Source organism: Scardinius erythrophthalmus (genome assembly GCF_964197995.2).
Source record: "Scardinius erythrophthalmus genome assembly, chromosome: 10".
NCBI lineage: Eukaryota > Metazoa > Chordata > Actinopteri > Cypriniformes > Leuciscidae > Scardinius > Scardinius erythrophthalmus.
Window position 1 is genome coordinate 30,971,214 of NC_138230.1, and position 14,653 is coordinate 30,985,866.

The window sequence follows — 14,653 nt, forward strand, 5'->3', positions numbered from 1 at the left end:
ACAAAATTAGCTGTATTTATTTTGGGGGTAATAACAGTGGAAATGTTTAAAGGCTTTCTCAAGAATAAACATAACCTGAGAAATATTTAGTGAAGTAAAAAGTGTGACAACTAACCCCGGTATGTTATTCTGAGTAAGAGATGCAAAAGTTCACAGACCCAAATCCCCATATCTGTGTGACAATAAATAAAGTTCTAAAGTCATAAAGTATAATACTTCTATTAAACATGGTAATGACGACAAGTCCACATTTCTAGAATCTTTTTGAAGAAACCAGCATCCTCTGCGAGAGAAACCGCTTTACCGTCCTGAACCTCCGTAGCGTCACTTATTTCATGGCTCTGAAACAAAGACCACATTGTTTACATTAGTATTAATTTCACCAGTGTGTGTAGACTTGCAACGGATATCGACATGTGATGTCACTTTTCCGGAAATACTTCTCGGAAACTTGTCAGTGTTCTACTAAATACTAAGGTAAAAAACAACCAATGCTACATCAATTGATATTTTGAACCAGTTTCAACATACTATTTATGTATTTTCACTGTTTAATGTTAACAATTTTACAAAGGTCAGAGAAGCACTACGTATGTATTAGGTTGTGTATTGTAAACTGTATTAAATATAGCACTGTAAATGGCGTGTGAAGGGTGAGTTTTAATAGCTCAAGCCACTCCCTGGACTTTGTGTTATTTTTAGTGTATTGTACAAGGTTAATGCACCAGGGTAAATAAGAAAGATAATTTCATTTATTTTTCACCATGACCCTATAGCTTCAAATAGTTGACACATATTGTTAAAAATCAGTATATAACTATTTTTAATTAAAGCTAAATCATCACAAACAATTTAAGTAACCTCAAATAATTACTTCCACTTTACTCATCAGTTTAAAGCATGGAGATTTTCCCAGCGATAGCTATAAATCATTGCCATTCAATATTTGACACTGCAGCAACATATTAATCGCATGTAAAAGAACTGCATACATAGAGTTTAATCCTAATTCAATGCTAGCTTTATGAAATATATTTACTAGCATTAAAGCCCATATTTGTGTTACCATATTGTGCAAGCATTATGGTCCCAATGGTAAACAGTTAATTGAATGGAGGGCTTGACCTCATGTTAACTAACCAAGTTTATGTATTTAATCTGCATTGTGTTGCTAGTGTCTCTTTGTTCATAATGAATAGATCTGCTCTCCCAGCAACTACGCGTTTCCCTGTAAGCCTCCCTCCATCATAGACAAACATGTTAGTCACTCCAAACCTCTCCCTTGGTTTCTGAGGCCGGCTTGAGAAAATGTGAATTTAAATTTTCATTTTAAACAATAACCAGAGTGTTGTTGTTGCATTTTTGTTGATAAATGATAAATATATGGATGTCTATAATGTTGTCTGCAGAAGTTTGTTGTATACCTCTCTTATATATAGTGGTGTTGCGGTTATCATCTCTGAGGGTTCGTCGCATACATCCCGGGTTGGCTGCCATACTTTAGTTCCGGTTCTCCCTGTTGAAGAAACGATACAACGCTTAGGAGAGATCATAATAATAGAATCATAAGCATATTACACTGTTTAAAAATGATATGATCAATAAGTTATGACAACATATGTTTTTTTACATTGCTTTAACTCGTCAAAATACGTTTTTTTCAAGGAGCATGTTATACAAGATTCAACTCATTTTTTTAAAGTCAGATGAATGTAATTTAAGTTGAAATGACTTAACATTCAAGTTGTCTGTGTTCTGAATATTCAGCCGTTTCATTCATTGAATAAAATCTAAACAGTGAAGTTATTGTTCCAATAGAGGATGCACTTCACATATGTTATAAGCACAAATGTTCTGATGATCTGAACGATTCCAAATTGCACAAATAAAAAGATGATTTATGTTTGAAACATGAGTGAATGACTGAATCACAATGTCTTATGCTGATGTTAACTAAATGTTTTTTTAGGATAGAGGTGTGAACAAATTTCTCAATAGATTTTTTAACTTATGTTTCAGCCATAAGAAATGACATTCAGTTCTTACCAAGACTGGGTAGATTGGGTTGCTCTCAGGTGTGTGTGGCATATATGTGGGATTGGCAAGATGTTCTTTGAAAGATGTCCTCTGATAAGGTGCATGTTCTACTATGTTGGTTGTTTCAACCTTTTTGTCTTTTCTCCTACAGCACCAACAGCAGATCTGGAGAGATGGAAATGAGATTTCACACAATAGCATATAGCATCATTCTACATGGGGACCTTTTTTCCTGTTATTACCCTTGCGAAAAAGAAGGTGAAGTAAGAGTACAGAAATAATATACTTAAGTCTAAAGCGAATGTAATGTTTTGTTAATTTACAGTTAAATAAAAATGTATTCTAGTTTAAATTTAAATCCGATTAGTTGAATCTAAGTGTGCTTTTTTGACCCACTTAAGTACATCTTTATAGGTAATTTCATAACTGATTCTATTATCTTTGAAATATAGTTCAAAATGTAGGGGAGCGCGGGGCACAACCTAACGCGGGGCTAGTTGTAACACACTTGTTTTAAATACTTCCACACATGCTAGGATGACGAAACTTGGTGTATTTACTAGTTGCCATATCAAAACTATATAGAGAGAAAATTGCGTCAAAATAATTTTTTTTTTTTGGGGGGAAGATATTCATAGACATTTATTAAACCATAGCAAAAGTACATTTCTTACTTAAGTTAATTTTTCATCTCTATTTTTTGTGTTTATTTAAAATTAGAAAGTTGTACAGGTGGGGCATGTTGTAACACTGCGTTACAATGTGCCCCTATTAGAAATATGCTATTATATTCTATAGTTTTATTAATTTTATTGAGAACACGTGAGAAAAAGGTGAATAAAGACTGAGAGTCAATGTTCAGTAATTACTAATTATTTATTTGTTTTGAACTATGTTGTATAGCAGTGTTTTCATGTGTTCGTAGTCAAAACTCAAAAATGAGTTTATATTTAATTATTAAAAATTGCCATTATTTTATATGAAAACGATTATATGATTATATTTTAATTGTATTTTATTTAGAAAATATTTTAGTTTGTCTTGTATATTTTTTTATTAGATCAGATAACATTTTAAGCTGCCATATGTCATGTTACAATGTGCCCCACCTATGGGGCATGTTGTCACATTTCACTTCCATTCTTTCAGGGTATATACAGAAAAAGGTTTATACTTTATTAATAAAACAAAACCACATAATTGTACTAGACATGTGGGAAATTAGTGTGGGGAAAAAAATAAATACTTTGAACCATAAGTAGATTTACACAAACTGAGAAAGTCAAAAAGCGTTACTTTGTGCCCCGCTCTCGCCTACTGCCGAATGTACTGACTAGCATTTATGATAAATTAAAATATACTTTGATGTAATTTCTATTGAAACTTGTATTTCATGTATTTAAATATACATAATTTATAAATTATACTATAATATAATTTAGTACATTTAAAATATATTAATTTAAAAGTAAATATTGAATTACACTTCACATGTGCTTTAGTCTGCTAGTCAAAACATCAAAATGTGTACTTTAATAAATGTATTTTTAACTTTAATTAAGATAAGGTACAGTAAAACTTTTAATATGACATTTAAAACATTACATTACAAAGTGCATTTTTAAAAGCATACTTAAGTGTGTTAAGTGTATTTTAAAAGTTTGTTCTTTTTTCAACATAATATACTATCAGCAAGTACAGTTTCTTATCAATACTTTTACATTTTGAAATACACTGCACAAGTGCACATTGAATACAATTAAGGGCACTTCATTGTCACGAAGGGTACTTTGTGAAAGTGTAAATGTTAAGTTTTTACCAGTAGTAAGATGATGAGGAGAAGCAGTATGATGAAGCATGATAGCACTAGCAATGCAATGGCCCAACCAGGAAGCCAATGATAACCACTTCCTGCAAAGTGAGCAGCATTTCCTTCCAAGGGAGCAGCATTTCCTGCTAAGGGAGCAGCTGTAGCCATAGGAGTTGTGGATGTCGGAAAAAGCCAGATAGGTGTGACTGTTTCTACATTCAAAATATATATATATATTCATAATTTAGGTAATAATATAGGTTCATTCTAAAATGCATATGCCATTTTAATTAAAATTTACATTGATAGTGATAAATCAAAAGAGATCCAATTCATAAATTCTGAACTTTGCCTGACCCTGATGAATACTTACCAGCAGTGAACTGTCTGTTGAGTGCAAGACCATTTGGTTGAGTATTATTATCTATGGTGCTCAGGAACAAATATTTGATCACAACATTGTTGATAAAAATGGTCTGAAACTGAATGGTACAATTCGCGATCATAGCCGCTCCTATGTTCCTGTAATCAAACAAGAAACAACATTTTGCCAAATTGATTGTAATATATAATACAGTAACATCACCCCAGTGTCAAAGAAGTACACTTTAGCATATTTTTAAAACGAGCATTTATTACTGAAATAATAATCTCTTTAAAACAATGCATTTAACTATTGTATGTTAATTGCAGTTAAATAAAATATATTATTGTAGGCTACTGTACATTTAATTGTATTTTACATGGAACTAACTGACTTACTTTAAATACTTATTGTCTTTGAAATTTGGTACATTTAGTACATTTAAAATAAATTAACTTTAAATGTAATATCAAATAACAGTTAAAATGATAATCAAGTACTTTACATCTGTTTCAGTCAACACATCAAAACGAGTGTACGTCTTTAATGCATGGCAAAAGATTACTAAATGATTTCAACTGTAGCCTACTTTATAATACATTTTTTTTATTTGGCATATTACAAAGTGCACTTTTTAAAGGTGTATTAAGAAACAGTTATGAAAGTGCACTCCTTTTATTTCATTAATATTCCGCAAGTACAGTTTAAGTACACTTCTTTTTCACAAGAGCATGCTATTCTCAGTTCATTTAGGATCAACTGACAAACACCTTTAGAAAAAGAATCAAATGAGGTTTACCTGAACTGTATATTTGTTACCCCTCTGTAAGTTTCTCTTGTGTCACAGTTAGAGCAATTAAAGGCCAAGTCCAACTGTGAAAGTCAGACAAAATCATGTTTACAGATCTCTCTTATAGGGTCAACAGCAATGTAGCGACTTAAAATGTTCTTTCTATTATGTGTAAAATAGGGACATCTATTCAATGATAAATGGCAGGAAACACTTACAACTCCAGAAACCTCGTTATACATCCGCTTGTACTGCTGCGAGGTTGTGTTGAGGAGGGAGTCATTGAAGACACGGTTGGTGATCTCCATGCAGAGGGAAAACGAGTAAAGGGGTGTAGGGTAGGTCTGTGGGGTTGACTGGAGTCCCTCAATAATCTTTAAAATGCTCAAGGACTGAGCACCTGCAAATGCAATATGATTATTCATTGCCATGTTAGTAACCATAATCACCATCTAATACATATATTGTTATTTTTATTCAATGGTGACTATATATTTATATATTAGATTATGACTATTTAGGGGAAAAGACACAGTCACTTATTTAATTCATTTTTATATAGTTCTATATGATGTTGGTCATTTTACGTATTTTTCCCAAAATAGTAATAATTCAAGCTCATGTCAATGTCAGGACATTTGAATTCCAAAATCTAATGAGTAAAGTTAATAGTTTATTCACAAATCTCCAAGAGTTTTAAGTATTCAAGACACTAGTTGCAAATTGGTCATATTATGTATTATGTTACATGTATCAAAAATGTATTGAGATCAGACATTTTCTAAATAGCATATAATATTTTTTTCTCTTTTTTATTACAAAAATTCCTGCGATTGTATGGTTTGAACAAACTGGGTTTACGAACATTACTGATATTTTCCAAATACTGTTATTTTAGCACTTTTTTAATCACTTTTGTGTGTGTGTGTGTGTGTGTGTGTGTTCTTGATTCATTGACTTGACAAAGTACAACATGTTTGTCACAAACAGGTTTTTTTCCCTCATAATATAAGCAATAAAGCATATTCTTTCACACCTATAAAAAAAGAACAGATGTAGCCTAAATACCTATTAAGCTAATAACTTCAACAAGCTAAAAGTTGGAGTCAGTGAATGAAATAAAAATGAGAAAGTGAGTTACAATAACAGTTTATTCACATGAACTGATATCCTGAAGATATTTCATTAAATGTAAACTTTTTAACGTACCTGCAGCAGAAAACAGCAGGAAGCACAATACTGCCCCGGTGAAATGCAACTCAATGTGCTTCATCCTGAAGAAACTGGATTAAAATTCACGGAGTGTTGAAGTATTCCTGTGTCTTGTGTAGAGTTGTTCTGATGGTAAATGAAGTGTAATCTTTTATTTGCAAAGCTTTTATCAAGAGAGGCTGCCAGCTGTCAATCAATCATGGATGGAGGCGTGGCTTTATGGGACCTAAAGTTAGTAACTGATGATGAATCATATCAATTCTTTTTCATTGTTCTTCACTGAGATCCATGGACCTTCGTCAAAGCCATTTTGTTTGACCTGCGCCCATACAGTACAGTGAAATATGCTTGCGTCAAAAGCAAAACTGTATAACTTGGCTGTGTTTAACCAGAGGTTAATGCGTCTGACAATGGTCAGCTGCACCCAAAGGAGAGGGATACATATGCACTGCACAGGATGTGTTGTCATGGAAATATATTGTTAAACATGAAACATATATACCGTATGTCAAAATAAATGAAAAGAGAAAAATCTGCTTTTTTCTCATTTTATTCAATTTGACATATAGTTCGAGTTAAAAAACAACAACAACTAAATTTAGCAGATTTTAAAACTGAAGTATAGGCTACAATTACAAAAAAAAGTAGAAGTTAACATGCAAAACATCAAACCAATAGAACCTGTTATTAAAAACTGTACCAAATAACAACATATACATATGAATCTTGCCCCGACTTGACATTTATGAGAAATGCTTTCATCTTGAGAACACAATTCAACCTTTCAATTGTAATCTGCCTTCATTATTATTAGGGGCCTATCATCTTGTCAGTGTGTTTGATTAAATTTATTGAATTCTTTGAATCCACATCTATATAGGCTACTGTACATGGTTTGAGGAAATAAATTTCTAGGCTTATTTAATTGTCTGCTTTTATTCTGTGGCTCATTGGTGAAGGAATGTAAAGTTCAAGACTGTACTTACATTCCATAACTCAAGTTTCCACTCTAACATCTGACTTAGGCAATAGGCAAAATAATTTTCTCACATCCAGCTTAAATAGACATTTCCTGTTGCTGGTCATGCCAGATCCCTTTGCCAGTTTCAGTTATGTCAAATCATTTAGATTCAACCATTGTGCCACCTGCTGGAATAATCATAATATTGAACTGTATCCTATGACACATCGGCCTAGTTCTTCTCCTCCAGGGGGCGCTCGACACTCAGAAAGGCACCTTCAGATCTCACGACGTTTTTGTCTTACAGTTCTTCAACCATTTTAATAATAATAATTCATTACATTGGCACTCAAAGCGCTTTTACATTGAGGGGGGAATCTCCACCTCAACCACCACCAATGTGCATCATCCACCTGGAAGATGCAATGGCAGCCATGTTGTGCCAGAACGCCCACCACACACCAGCTTATTGGTGAGAGGAGACAGTGATGAAGCCAATATATTGTGTGGGGATGATTAGGAGGCCATGATGGACAGAGGCCACAGGGCAAATTTGGCCAGGATGCTCCTTTCACCTGTACTCAAAATGAAACTGCTTTCAGATCATTCACACAGCCAGTCAATGGATAAACTCTACAGATCATGCATTAGACACACTACATAAAAAGAAAAAGGAGAGCATCCGGAATTAGAGTTTTAGACAATTAGAGTTTTGCAAAAAGAGTGCATGAGATTTGCAAATGGTGTTAACTGTCTGAACTGTCTGAAGCCATAATGAAGTCAAAATTATTTTAATGATGAGTAACTGACATTTCATCACTTTTTGAACAGACAGCGACGCACAGATAAAAAAAAATAATAATAATAAAAAAAAAATTGTAACCCCTGGCACTCCTGTTTAGTTTTTCCTTTGATTTGTCTCCTATTTAGTGTCATTCGTTTCTTTGCTCCTCTGGATTTGTTGATGTTTCCTGCACTGATTCCGGTTACCGACCTTTATCTGGCTTTCGACTACGCTCCTGTCTGCCATCTACAGAACCCGGTTTTGTTAATGAAATGTTCTGATCTGCCTTTGCTTTTTATGTTTCATTTATTATACTCAAAAGAAATTTGTATATTCGTTTATTTTATCTTATTTTATTATTATTATTATTATTATTACATTAATTAAGTATTATACTTGATTTTTGGCTTTTGGAAGTGCGATTTGATTACCATATGCAGTTTTAATAAAAATTCAGTTTGAATTAACGTAACCTTCTGTCATTTTTACTCTTCAAAGTTCAAAGTGTACCCTTGCAAGTGTTGATTATAATTATTTAATGAAGGCCCATTAAATAATTATAAGGATAAACAATATTTTAAAAAGTATATAATTATCTAACATCTGACTGATTAAAAATCAACCTCAAAACATAACATGCTAAATCATGGGGATTTCTATAGCAAAATTGTCAGAACGTCGTCTAGAAGTGTCTTGAATGTCGCGCAACAACGTTGCTACAGCCCTGTCGCGTCTTAATTCTACGTTGTTACAATGTTGCGAGCACGTAGACAGCAACGTTGCCGTAGTAGAAATGCAACGTGCCACAGACGTTGCCACAACGTAAATGTGTTTGCTGGGATATAATCGTTTAAATCTATTGACACTTGAATCTTTCAGGATTAGTGTAGCTTAAAAAAAAAATCAGCGACCATTAACTATATAAAATGGTTAAATAAAATATAGATCTTTTGTTATGTCAAACAATGTCTAATATGTGTGAAATCTTTTAAAAACCACGGAATTGAAACAATTCAGACATTTTTCTCGAAAATCTGAGGGGAAAAAAGGTCAGAATTGCAATTTGAGAATTTTTTTTTTAAATTGTGACAAAAATACTTTATTTATTTATTTATTTATATAACTCCGCCCTCCAACAAATCGCAACATGTACTCTCCACGACGTGTACTCTCACTAATTTCAGTGATATCTTTTCAGGTAGCGATATTTTATAGGTGTATTCAAAAAATAAAGTTTACAACACCATTAAGATCAAATATGTTATAATATCCTCAGTTGTAACAGTTGTAATAGCAATGTAATGCCTGCTGTTAGCGCTAGGAACTCTTTGCCCGAGGAGTCTTTCTGGTTGGACTGTAAACTGAGACGGACCACACGTGTACATGTGCCGGATGTAAACACAACTACCCACGTGTTCAAGTAGGATCCTAATGACTGTGCCTTACACATGGCTTTACATTCTGCAGGCAGCTGGTGATAAGTCCACATATTTACTGGGGATTGAACCTGAAACACATTTTGAGGTAAGCTGTTCAGGGACTAATCTAAATATTATTGCTTACAATAAAGTCATCTTTGTGGTTGTATCTTGCAGATTTCATCATGTAATGTTTTTATTGCTATTGGCTAGTTGTATGCTCATACACGTGTTGACTGTACAGGTACAGTCATGGCAGGTAGGGGCAGAGGTCGTGGAAGAAGCCAGTTTACCTTCAGTGTGGACGCACTGGGTTTTGGGAGGGGTGATTCTTTACCAACATCTACACATACACCTTCTCCTATTTTTCCCGTAAGCGTTTTAATGGTAATATGAGTGTCTTTACATTGTAATATACATTGTTAAAAAAAATCATTACAAAATTTAAGGAAAAAAAAAAAACCTGGCAGCTGTGCTTTAAACATGTTAAATGTTATTTAAACAATATCAACATTGTACAATTTAAAACGGATAAATCCAACAGCCGTTTTCTGCTGAATTAGTGAAGCAAATCTGCTTCTGAAATCTGTTTTGTACCTTTAAAATACAATGACATCCACCATAATAACACTGGTGGTAAAGAGAAAGCACATTATGAAGTTCTTATCTTTTCCACAAGCTAAGGTAGATACTAATATGAAGACACAGTGTCACGCACACGCACACAAATACAAAACACCATCACACAAGACACTAAAATAATGCAATAAACACTAATTTAACAACATAAGATGTAACATAAAACCCTATTGTACATACCTGATTACAACCTAAGAAGAAACATAATTATTAAAATAAAAATAATCAATTGTGAAATGTCACACAGGGAATTCTGGGAAATGGTATTTTACTGTAAAATTACATGAAACGTAAGGTGAAATCTGTTACAGTTTTTCGTAGAGTAAGGGTTTTTACAGTCTGAATTACAATAATTTTGTACAGTCTTACTACAGTTGTTGTTATTACACATTGTAAATGCTATAAATGTGTTATTATGGATTTGTGAGAATTGATTGTTCTGAAAAAAAGTTTTGGTTTTGTTTGAGTTAAATTTTTTCTCTTTTTTTTTTCTTTCAGCCTATGCAATTTAGACCAGTGCCTCTGCTTACAGGAGAAGAGGTGGACTATATGCTCGCTCTGAAGCAGGAGCTGAGAGCCTCCAGCAAGAATCTGCCATTCCACATAAGAGCAGCCAGAACAAAGACAGGTACGATGTGTTGAGGCAACATGTGGGCAATACTGAGCAATACAATTCTAAGCACAAAGGATGAAGATCCAACATGATTAGGCCCTGTTTACACCTGGTATTAAAGGGGGGGGGGGGTGAAATGCTCATTTTCACTCAATCTCCTGTTAATCTTGAGTACCTATAGAGTAGTATTGCATCCTTCATATCTCCAAAAAGTCTTTAGTTTTATTATATTTATAAGAGAAAATAGGCTGTACCGAGTCTTTCCGGAAAAAAACGACCGTCTGGAGGCGGGCCGTGTGGGCGAAGCCAGAGCCATAGAGATAATCCGTCGATCTGGGCTTTGTTTATAAAACATTCATCGTCGAAATGCAGGGAACAAACAGTCTACACAACTCGTTTCTGCATCCACTGTTCCTAACGCTGGGTTCTTTGGTAAGCTTTCCCTCACCAAAAACACTTTGGAGACACTATGCAGCACTGCCGATGATTTCCTGTTGAAGCGCGTTGAGGTGCGCGGTCGCGCTTTTCCGGGAGAAATGCTCATATAAGGACATTAGATCCACGGTCAAAACAAAAAAAAACACAGCCGAAACTTGTACCAACCCGGAAGTAAGATTTTCGGCACAGAAATTCTCCGTTATTCGTCCAAAATATTTTTAAAAAACTTTGGCCATGTTAAGCAAGAGAATCCATCTCTTTAACACTGTAAACAACTCTGAATACATGAAACACCATTGTACCCCCCATTTAAGATCCGTTTTGGTCAATCGGATCACAAGTGGACGACGCTACATACAGGTGTAAATGGGGTCTAAAACGTTTTGAGCTTTTCCACTTCCGACCACTTCCAGAGGTAACTGAAAACACGTTTGAACAGCCACAAAAGACTGCCTATTCTCAGACTTCTGACCTAATGCGTAAACATTATGGGAAGCATGCTAGCCAGACGGGTTTGGTTTGAAGACGAAAACGTCTAGCCTGGGAAAACCCAGACAAACTTCTGGCAAATTTAGATTTGCTCTGCAAGTAGTTTGGCAAAGAGCCCATTCAAGCCGATTTCTAAACCGTCCAAATCGCGGCACCAATCAGAAACGTTGAGGCGGGCTTTACATGATGACGATCGCTCTGATTGGTTTTAGGTCTATCCAATTGCGCCCAGAGGCATTTGAGCGACGTCCGTTGGTGAAGCAGCAACTTTTAAATGCATTATTATATTCAAATTGCAAACACATGAGGACAGTCTCCATGAAAGACCCACTGGCAGATGAACGTGCTACTAAATTTCTCTCCGAAACGGTAGGAAATTAAACTATATTTAATAGAGGAATTTAACTGTGACAAGATGATTGACAGGGCAGTTTACGTGACAGGATGAACGCGACAGATCCGTCCGACGAAGTACTGTAGTATGTCCCAAAGCTTGCCTACTTTTTTGCTACACATTCAAAAGTAAATACATTTTCTTCACAAAAAGAGTACATACTTTTCTGGCGTAGTGTAACTTAGGCGAACTGGGACACAGCATATGGCTTTACACGATGATGATCTGATTGGTTTAGGTCTATCCAATTGCGCCCAGAGGCACTTGAGCGACGTCCGTTGGTGACGCCCCTTTGGAAATGAGTTATTAATGAAGCTTTTCCAGACCATAACTCAGTTATTACTGAGAATGGTCTGGTTTAAACAAGGCTTGTGATCCGATCGACCAAAACCAGGTGTAAACACGGCCATAGAGAATGAGGTCATGCAATCTCTGGATTTGCATTTAAACTGTGGGCAGTCACTGAAATATTCAAAGCCAACGACCCATCAGACATGAATGGTCAAAGACCAGGTTTGAACGGCTCTCTTTATTGTCTTCTTTTTTTAGATGTGGCACGGTACTCTGATAAATACCAAAATGGTGAGCCGAAGAACAACACAATTGAATGGAGTCCAGGTGAGACACAACAGCTAATAAAGCAACAGTCAAACATGGAAACCTGAAATCCTCCACTGCATTCAAGTTTCAGGATGCTTTTTGTCATTTAAATGTAGAAGTCTTTAAAGCTGGCAGTAAAGACATTTACAATTTTACAAAAGATTTCAATTACAAATAAATGCTGTTCTTTTAAACTTTCTATACATAAAAGAATCAAGAAAAACTTGTATCTGCTGTTACCACAAATATATTAAGCAGCACAACTTTTTTCAACAGATGATCTTGAGCAGCAAATCAGCATATTAGAATCATTTCTGAAGGATCATGTAACACTGAAGACAGCTTTAACACCATTTTAAAATATATTCAAATAAAAAACAGCTATTTTAAATTGTTATATTAGTTCACAGTATTAGTGTTTTTACTGTATTTTTGCTCTTGGTCTTTCTTTCAAGAAAATATTACCGACCACATGTACATGCACTGTAGAGGAATTTTAATGAGAAATCTTTATTATTTATTGTGCTACAACTGACTATTAATTTATATAGTCAAGAAAATGTAAAAGTCAGGTCTCTCTAAAAACGTTTAATTTCATTCCAGACTGGAGCCGACTGCCAAAAGAGCTTTGTATTAAAGTACGGAAACCCCGGAAAACACGTGAGAAACTCTGTTGTTATTATTATTATTATTATTACCATGTGTGTAGGTTCACAGTCAAATGTACTAAATGCTACCCAATTCATGTTAAAATAGGATATGTCTTTTTAATACCTTTGTTCCGTAGTCATAGGTGCTAAGCCACAACTCCAGCGAAAACCAAAAGTAGTTGCTGGCAAAGAAGAGGTTCTCCAAAAACTAGAGGTACGAGTTTACTGACACCATAATATTTTGTTATGTTGCATTAACTGTTTTAAACATGCTTGGACATTCAAATAAATCGAAAAAAAAAAAATAAAAAAAAAAAAACAGATTTTAAATAGAAACACAAACTATACCAAAAGTTTCTATTGACAAATTTTAACAAACGAAGCAAATCAGCCATTTGCTTTCTCCTTATTTCCTGTTTTGTTTTATTCATTTTTTTAATTCTGCTGTTTAATCTGTGTATGCAGCATGTTAGTAATGTTCATTTTATGGAATAACATTTAGACACTTGAGAAAAGAGAACAAGAGCAGCATTCTGAGGAAGAGGAGGAAGAGGAGAAGAAGAATCAGAATGACGAGGAGGAGCCAGATGCGGATGAAGATTATGTCGAAGAGGAGATTGAAGATGTAAGATTATAATTTTTTTTCATAATTTGACACAAAACATCAACAATATTTGTGGCGCTGTCATTTACACATATGACTTCTTTCTTTTCTTTCAGGAGACAGACTACATTATGTCTTACTTTGACAACGGAGAGGAATTTGGAGCAGATAGTGATGACAATATGGATGAAGCTGTCTACTAATGTGTCCATTACTGTGGGATACATGTTTCTATGAATGAGACTGAAAATATGTATTTAAAGAAGTGTCTTAATTCAAGCATATTCTTTTTTTCAACTTGAAACATACTGAATCAGGTCAATACCGGAGACTGAATTTAATTTCATGACTAATGTAATTAAGATCTGAGAATCAATGCTGCTATTGAGATGCTGTTCAAATGGTATGATAGGCTCAGATACTGCTGCTATTCTAACACTGTGCTGGAATTTTACTGAAAGACAGTTTTAATTATGCTTTTAATTTAATTATTGTAATTGGAAAGCTCTACTTAAAAAGGGAACACACAGAAGCCAGGATTCCTTTTTGTCATATAGGAGCGGACACTACAGACCATATATCATGCATCTCATGTTTACACCTGATAATGCCTTGAATTGCAAATTAAAACTGTACGAGAAACTTCATCTGTTTTGTTTTTTGTCTGAGTGGTTTTGAGTGTGTGACAAAAAAACATCGGGACTACTTTTTAATGATTTATTTCTTTTTTATTCTGGAGTTTGACATTCCCAGTCTTTATTCACTCCCATTAACGGTATAAGGAAATGAGTGGCTAAGAGTGGACATTCTTACAAAATGTCTTCTGTTGTGTTCCACAGAAGAAAGAAAA

The 14,653-nt window shown here is 34.4% G+C and overlaps 1 protein-coding gene across 1 annotated transcript; it reads left to right on the forward strand.

Moving 5' to 3' along the window:
* The first annotated feature begins 9,308 nt into the window (after positions 1-9,308).
* Positions 9,309-14,449, forward strand: polr3gla (RNA polymerase III subunit GL a). The gene is made up of 8 exons (XM_081375939.1): positions 9,309-9,482; positions 9,621-9,748; positions 10,514-10,643; positions 12,499-12,567; positions 13,153-13,209; positions 13,337-13,413; positions 13,702-13,824; positions 13,920-14,449. The coding sequence occupies exons 2-8, from the start codon at positions 9,629-9,631 to the stop codon at positions 14,004-14,006; spliced, it is 663 nt and encodes a 220-aa protein (XP_081232065.1). The 5' UTR covers positions 9,309-9,482; positions 9,621-9,628; the 3' UTR covers positions 14,007-14,449.
* Positions 14,450-14,653: the final 204 nt, after the last annotated feature.